Source organism: Dipteris shenzhenensis, chromosome 16 (genome assembly GCF_047967505.1).
Source record: "Dipteris shenzhenensis isolate YYH24624 ecotype China chromosome 16, Dip_SZ_1.0, whole genome shotgun sequence".
NCBI lineage: Eukaryota > Viridiplantae > Streptophyta > Polypodiopsida > Gleicheniales > Dipteridaceae > Dipteris > Dipteris shenzhenensis.
Genome location: NC_141611.1, coordinates 26,183,206 through 26,189,943, shown reverse-complemented (window position 1 = coordinate 26,189,943; position 6,738 = coordinate 26,183,206). Strand labels below are relative to the sequence as shown.

At 45.6% G+C, this 6,738-nt stretch overlaps 1 protein-coding gene across 1 annotated transcript; it reads right to left on the bottom strand.

The window, feature by feature from the left end:
- Positions 1-424: 424 nt before the first annotated feature.
- On the bottom strand, positions 425-5,063 carry LOC147892748 (Ribonuclease P protein subunit P38-like protein). The gene is made up of 3 exons (XM_087387326.1): positions 5,027-5,063; positions 2,665-4,777; positions 425-2,497 (listed from the first exon to the last, which is right to left on the bottom strand). Exons 2-3 carry the CDS (start codon positions 4,373-4,375, stop codon positions 1,812-1,814), a joined length of 2,397 nt encoding a protein of 798 aa, XP_087243452.1. The 5' UTR covers positions 4,376-4,777; positions 5,027-5,063; the 3' UTR covers positions 425-1,811.
- Positions 5,064-6,738: the final 1,675 nt, after the last annotated feature.

The window sequence follows — 6,738 nt, the reverse complement described above, 5'->3', positions numbered from 1 at the left end:
AAAATGGTACATTACAAGAATGAATGCAGGATTAAAAGGAAGAACAAGATCAAAGTCTAAAGACAGCAAGGTATTGCAGTCCATGACACCTCCTATAATGCAAATCAGCCATCAAACAATGAGCAAAGCAATTATGTGTCCCGACATCTTCTTATAGCAGAGATAATTGAGCATGATATGCCTTTGGATGGGCAGCAAACCCTATGTGATGAGCAGCCAGCTGAATGAGTATATATATACATGTATGGAATAGACATATGATGCTCAGGAGCAATCACAAAAAATGCATGTTTCTGACTATCATGGGGATTTCATCCTCAATCAGAACTAACATGCGTTGTCAGTTCTAGTTTGTTTCTGTAAAAACCCGTATGCTAAAATAAAGAAAAGCAAGGACAGTTGTTTTACATCTGCCTACGCCAAATAAAACTAAAAACGTGCAAAAAACTTTCAAAAGAAAACAAGCTTCTCAGTGCTTGTATTTTCATAAAATAAGTAGCTACCTTGGAGATTATCATAAGTCATTTGAGGCAGAGCTTTGCTGCTTCTTATGGTAAAGTTCTTGAATCTCCATAAACTAAGTAGCTACCTTGGAGATTGTCATTAGGTCCATTGAGCAACAAATATAGCCCTTTGACGGGAACTTGCTGCTTACATGATTCTTTCTAAGGCCCAGCAAAATCTCGAGTTGAATATTGTGTTCTATTTCTTGAGACTTTACTCCAGACTACTCATCCTGACAAGACATTGATAGTAATTCAGTGTAGAGAACAGTATTCATGGGAGCTTATCAAGCACTTCAAATGATAGCTTATTGTTTTAGTACTTCATCTTACTTTAAGCAGCTATGTGTTGATGATTCCAAGTTAACCAGAACACATGGCTCAAGGTGATCCAACACACCTGCCCCTTGATTCTGCCCAACTACTTTGCAGAACCATAAGCTCAGGCCAATGGGCAGTCATGAACTGTCAGGTTAAAGTCTTCAGAGTTGTATTGTCAAGCTTAGCACCAGATATGGTTTCCTTACATATGAAAGCATAATTTCTTTTAACCTGGCGAAATCAGGAAACCTGGAAAGAGAACAATCAGGAACTTCAGTCCTGAAATGAAGGCATCCCACGAGCCTGGCATTAATATTTTCAACCTGGCAAATGGGAAAACCTGTATAGCCAGGTCTTTCAATTCTGAAAGAAAGGCTTCCACAGTACGTGAGACATCAGGAATGGGCAAAGCATGTTGAGAGGCAGGCTATTGTGGCATGGCAACAAATTGACGTCTGGTCCACATATCATTGACACTGGCATTTTGTTATGCAAGGAACCCTCTTTGAAGTAGCACTCTTCCACCGTAATCCGGTCTATTGTGCACCTGTTTCCAGCACTCGTACAACTGGTAGGCCTTTTTTATGCCCACACCCAACATAAAGCTGCACAATATGATGGTCACAGTGTGGTTCATCAAGCGTTACCACAGCTTAGAATATTGTTACACATGGAGTCGAGATTAGACAATATCCTTAGCCAGCATTCCAGAAGCTCAAAGCTCAGCACCTGACTGGAATTGGGATTGATCACTGAGCTATCATATTCCGCTGAAGTAAAGGCACTTGAAATACTTGAAGGCTTCTGGTTGACAGCTGTAGTCAATCGATCAGGCTTATCTACAGCAGATCCATCCTCTTGCCAACATTAGTAATATGGCACAACTGGCTCTGTCAGAAAGACTGTTCCTCACTTCTCCCTTGTCATAAAGAAGTCCTTCCAAGCCAAACAATTTGAAGCGCCATCCCCATTCTGCCTGTTCACACCCTATTGGGCCTCTTCCTGAAAAACCTTCAATCGAGCTTCACAAATATCTGTTGACAGGCCCTCCATAACTAAGCATCCTTGGTACATGTCATCCTCTACTTCAAGTTCCATTTCTATACATGAGTTAGCTCTTTGAAACTGTTCTGGTGCAGATTTTCCCTTCAATAGCTCCGGCAAACCTTTCTCCATTGCCCTTCTCTCGCTTTCAGAAGAGAGGTGTGCCTGAGCGCTCTTTGCCTCAGTAACAGCCAGTTTACATTCCTTGTCATGTAATCCAGATTCCACCTTCATGGAGATGAATGTCAGATCTGACTCGTGTTGCTGTTCCTTTTCTCTGGGCAATTTTTGCAGGACCTCTTTCTCATGAATGTCCCCAATCAGGGAGTCGTCCCTCTTGTTTCCCAGCTCCTCTCCCTTTTCCTTGAGCAGCTCCTTTAGTTTCATTTTCTCTTCGGTGGCTGTTCTAAGGCTTTTCTTAAGGACCACGATTTCATTGAGTCTCCTTTGGGCTTCATCCTCCATGGTTACCAACTGCCAACGAAAAGCCTCCATCCGTTCATCCCTTGCTTTCATTTGCCTTTCAAAGGCATCAAGCTCCTGCCAGTGCCTCTGCTCCAGTTTGGACGCGTATCGAGCCTTCTCCAGCTCGAACCAGTCCTGCAAACGTGGGTTTCTGGCAGTGGCAACTGCAGGAATACAAGTAAACCATGAACACTCTGCCAATTTTAGAACCGTCAAAGGATAGAGACGTGTGAAAGTCGTCACATGCAAGCAATAAATTGCAGACAGTTTTGTCAAAAGTAACAATTCAAGATTCTCTGGATGAGAAAACTAGTGACTAAGCAGACCGCACCTGTCTGATCTTTGTCCTTTTGGAGCATTTCGATGGTGGCTTTGGATGCAAAATATAGCTTCTTCCATTTCTCGACTTCTCGCTCTCTATGAGCGTCCGAATCCATGTACTGCCTAAGCAAAGCCTTTGCAACTGAAAGCTGAAACTGCTTGGTTGCAAGCTCAGCCTCCATAGAATCCCTCAGCACAATCAGCTCCCTGCTGTCATAAAGCTCTGCGCAATCAAGCTTGTCATGTTCGTCTGTGTCGGATGACAGACTAATAGAGCGCTTGGTATCAGAAGCCATGTGAAGCAAAATGTTTTCTTCAAGATCAGCTACCCTCTCTTGATACAGCTTGACTCTGTTCTGCAATTCTTTCACCTGGTCCTCGAAGGCAGACTGTAAATTCCTTACTTCTACATCATGCAGTCTTTGCAACTCCACTATCATGTCCGATCCTGCATCCGATTTGCTTCCAAAGCTATGTCGTGGCTTGAGCGACTCTTTTCTGTTTCCAGAACGAGCCTTCTCTTCAATCAGCCTTTTCAACTTCTCCTTCTCACTCGCTGCATGCAAATGCTTCGCCTGCATGATCGCAAGCTCCGTCTCTAGCTCGTACCTTTCCTCAGCGTCCGCATTCGTTTTCTTCAGCATCGCAGAGATGATCTCTTCCTTCTCCCGTCCATCTTTCTGTAGCTTGTTGATCTCTGCAGACAATCGCGCCACCATCTCTTCATAGCGATTGTTCTCTTCGGTGAGAGAAGCTACCTCGCTCTGAGCCGATCTCCAGTCTTCCAAAGCCTGCGCCATTCGCTTCTCCGTGTGTTTCTGTCGACAGTCCAACTCCGACACAATTGCCTCGTGCTTCCGAAGTTCCTTAGCACGTTCTTCCACCTCGCGCTCAAGTTTCTCTCGAAGCTCGGTTACGGCGACATCTGCTGTGGCCAACTTTCCAGCAAGAGCATTCCTTTCCTGTTGCTCTAACTTCGCTTCTTCCATGGTTGCCATGATCAGGAATTCTTGTTCACCTACCCGGTCTTTCATCTCCACTACCAAGGCCTCCATCTGTGCGCAGGCCTTACACGCTGTTTCCCCTTGCACACTTCTGGAGTATTGTTCTCTCAAAGCTTTTTGTAGTTCTAGCCAGAGCCTTCGTTGCTCGTTTCTGGATTTCCTCCTCTCCGCCTTCCACGCTTGCTCTCTGGTTGCAAACATAAAGACCACTTTCTCGTTGGCTCTGGCGTCCTCAGCTCGTTGTTTCCTCAATTCCTGAACCTCAAATTGCATGTCCTCTACCCTTCTCAAAAATTGAGATCTCTCAGTCTCCAAGTCACGGGCAGCTTGTTGCTTGAGATTTTCTTCTTCAGCGATCGCCTTATGAGCAAGAAGCTCTAAACGCCGCATGGCTCCTTTCAACAGCCTGCGTAAGATCACCCCCTTTTCAAACCCAGAAATCGCTTCACCTGTAGCGGATCGACCTAAAGGCCTACAGTCCGTACATCGAAGCAGCAATTCAAGGACACAGAGCGCGAAAGCGATTCCGACGTACTCGGCTACAAGCGGTAAAGGCTGCGTCGAATCGCGCTGGGCGCAAGCTTCCGAAAGATCCACATGCAGTACGTCTACCTCCTCCGGAATGCAACAAGCAGAGGGGGGAGCTACCGGGGTGATGTCTGAAGTACCATGGGAAGCCATTGAGAGCGAGGAGGAGCTACAGTATGGTCTTCCCATATATCATCGGAGAAGCTTGGAGATACAAAAAAAGGAAACGTCTCCGGTTACAGGATGGCGTGTGGGAGTTTAAAGACGTGTAAAAACTTGCAGGATAGGTGATTCTTGGGAGCGAAGCGTTGATGGTGGATAGATGCGAGCCACAGCAGCTATAAGGAAGCCCCTGACCGCGAGTTCGTCGTCAATAAATGCGGCACGTCGCGTCGATTGAATACACGACGGCAAGATGTGGCAGGAATAATAAGGGAGCTTCGAATGGCAAACCGGATAAGTGCGAAGTTGTGCGGACGCCTGCTTTTCTGGAGTCGCGACGCTTAACTTCCTGCTGCCATGAGATTCAACGCTTTACCTAAAGCAACGCTCTCCGCCAATCGGAGCTCCGTGAGAGGCACTCGCCGTGCGCTGGAAAAACGTGATTGCAGGAGGATGGTGTCCATTAATGGAAGAGAAGAAGAGAAGAAGGCAAAGGTTTGGCAAAGACAACTACAAGCTGAAAAGAACGTCATGGGAGGACGAAAACGCGGCCAAGCAAGCGAGGCAGGCAGACAGAGAATTAGAGATGGAGAACGAAACAGAAATCGAGCATGAAACAGAAATCGAGCAAGGATTGAGCATGAAAGAGAAAGGATGGAGCATGCTGAATCCTGATACCGCACTGAGCCGCAGTCGAAGCAGAGTTTGGAGATATCGATGAGGCAAAGGCAAATTCGCCATAGCCAAAGCTCGCTCAGAGCTGCAACGGTAGTGGAGCTACGGACCTGAAGCTGATGATGGATGGACCTTGGAGATGATGAAGATGATGATGATGAAAATGAGTGAGCTCTTGTTGTTGGAACTTGTGAAAAGCTTCAAATTTTTGTTCTCCATGAAAAGCTTCAAATTTTTGTTCTCGAGAATTTTTGGTGATTTCACCAAAACAATGAAATTAACATTCACCCTACAACATATTAACATTCACCCTCGCACACTTCGGCCCAATGCCTCACATTCTTCCGGCCCGGTGCCTTTGGAGCCGAGTGTGTCTCGGCCCCCCCCCTCCAGTGTGGATCCTCAACCGTCGCACCATGTTAGGCCCCTGTGCCTAGAGCCCTGCCCCAAGTTTGGATCCTTGGTGATTGCACGGTTCGGGAAAAGAGAGCCTCAACTTCTCACAACTTTTGTGACCAAAGAACGTATGCAAGCAGGATCGAAAATCACCTCCCGGAGCCGATTCTCTCTTGTGGAGAGGTGGGCGCCGGTGATCGGTCGTAGGCCGTAGGTCGGAAGGAAATCGGTGATCGGATATACAATCACGATCGTCGATCGGAGACGCATTCTCGACTGGAGTTGAAAGAACATATCCGGGCAGAATCGAAAGAGCAGGCGAAGCTTCAAACTTCCATAAGGGGCATTGCTCTGTCACACATGACATACAACTATATTGTTCGTGTTCACTCGTTTTTTCCCTTTCTCCGGAGGTCAAAAAGTAAATTAAATTAAAGAAACAAGTTGAACAAAGTTCAAGTGGCTTGCCTTGGAGATCCACAATGAAAAAGAAGACTAAGAGGATGCGTAGCAAGGAAAAGAGGGCTGAGAGAGAGAGAGAGAGAGAGAGAGAGAGAGAGAGACTCAGCAAAACGAAAAGGAAGATTCTAACTAAAAGTAGACAACAAAAGTATCCAAAATTCAAAAAAATACGCCATTTCGAAAGGAGGAGAAGGAACCATGTTTCATTGACAACTCTCACATCCCTTCATCGATTCAAAGCTTTTGATAGCTCCCACAATGTTAGCAACATCTCCTTGCCCACCTCCACCTTGATTCTTCTCCAAAGTTTGTCCACAAAATGTTTTGGTGACATTAGGAATTATGAACTTCTCCCTCCCGTGAGGACCATGAGAGAGTTCACTTCCTACTTTACTTCTTCAGTACCTTCCACTACCAGTCCTTCCATATCTTTGTCCTCTCTGCCTACCCTAGCATCTTTCAAACCAAGATTGTACGAAAATGAGTGTTGTAATTGGAAGTGGTAGGAAACATCAAAGCTTATGAGCGTACAAAGTGGCATCGACACAAAATCTAGAAGGATATCTAGAAGTTTGGAATCATGGAAAATCGTGGAGTTTCTCCAAAGAGAAAACATTGCGTGGGATGCACAACAATGCAAGTGGGGAAAGCGGGTACAAGGAGGTTAGAGATCTATTAGAAAGAAGGAAGACTTATCCTACTAGAATGCGCTTCACATGCTTTTGCATGGGCGATTGAAGAGGAGGGATACAAATATGGACAACGATTACCTCCCACAAAAGGGAATGCAAGAGATGGGTTAGATTGAAGAACTAGAGATTGATTTGGGTGGTTCAGAATGGAAGAGTCTACTGTGT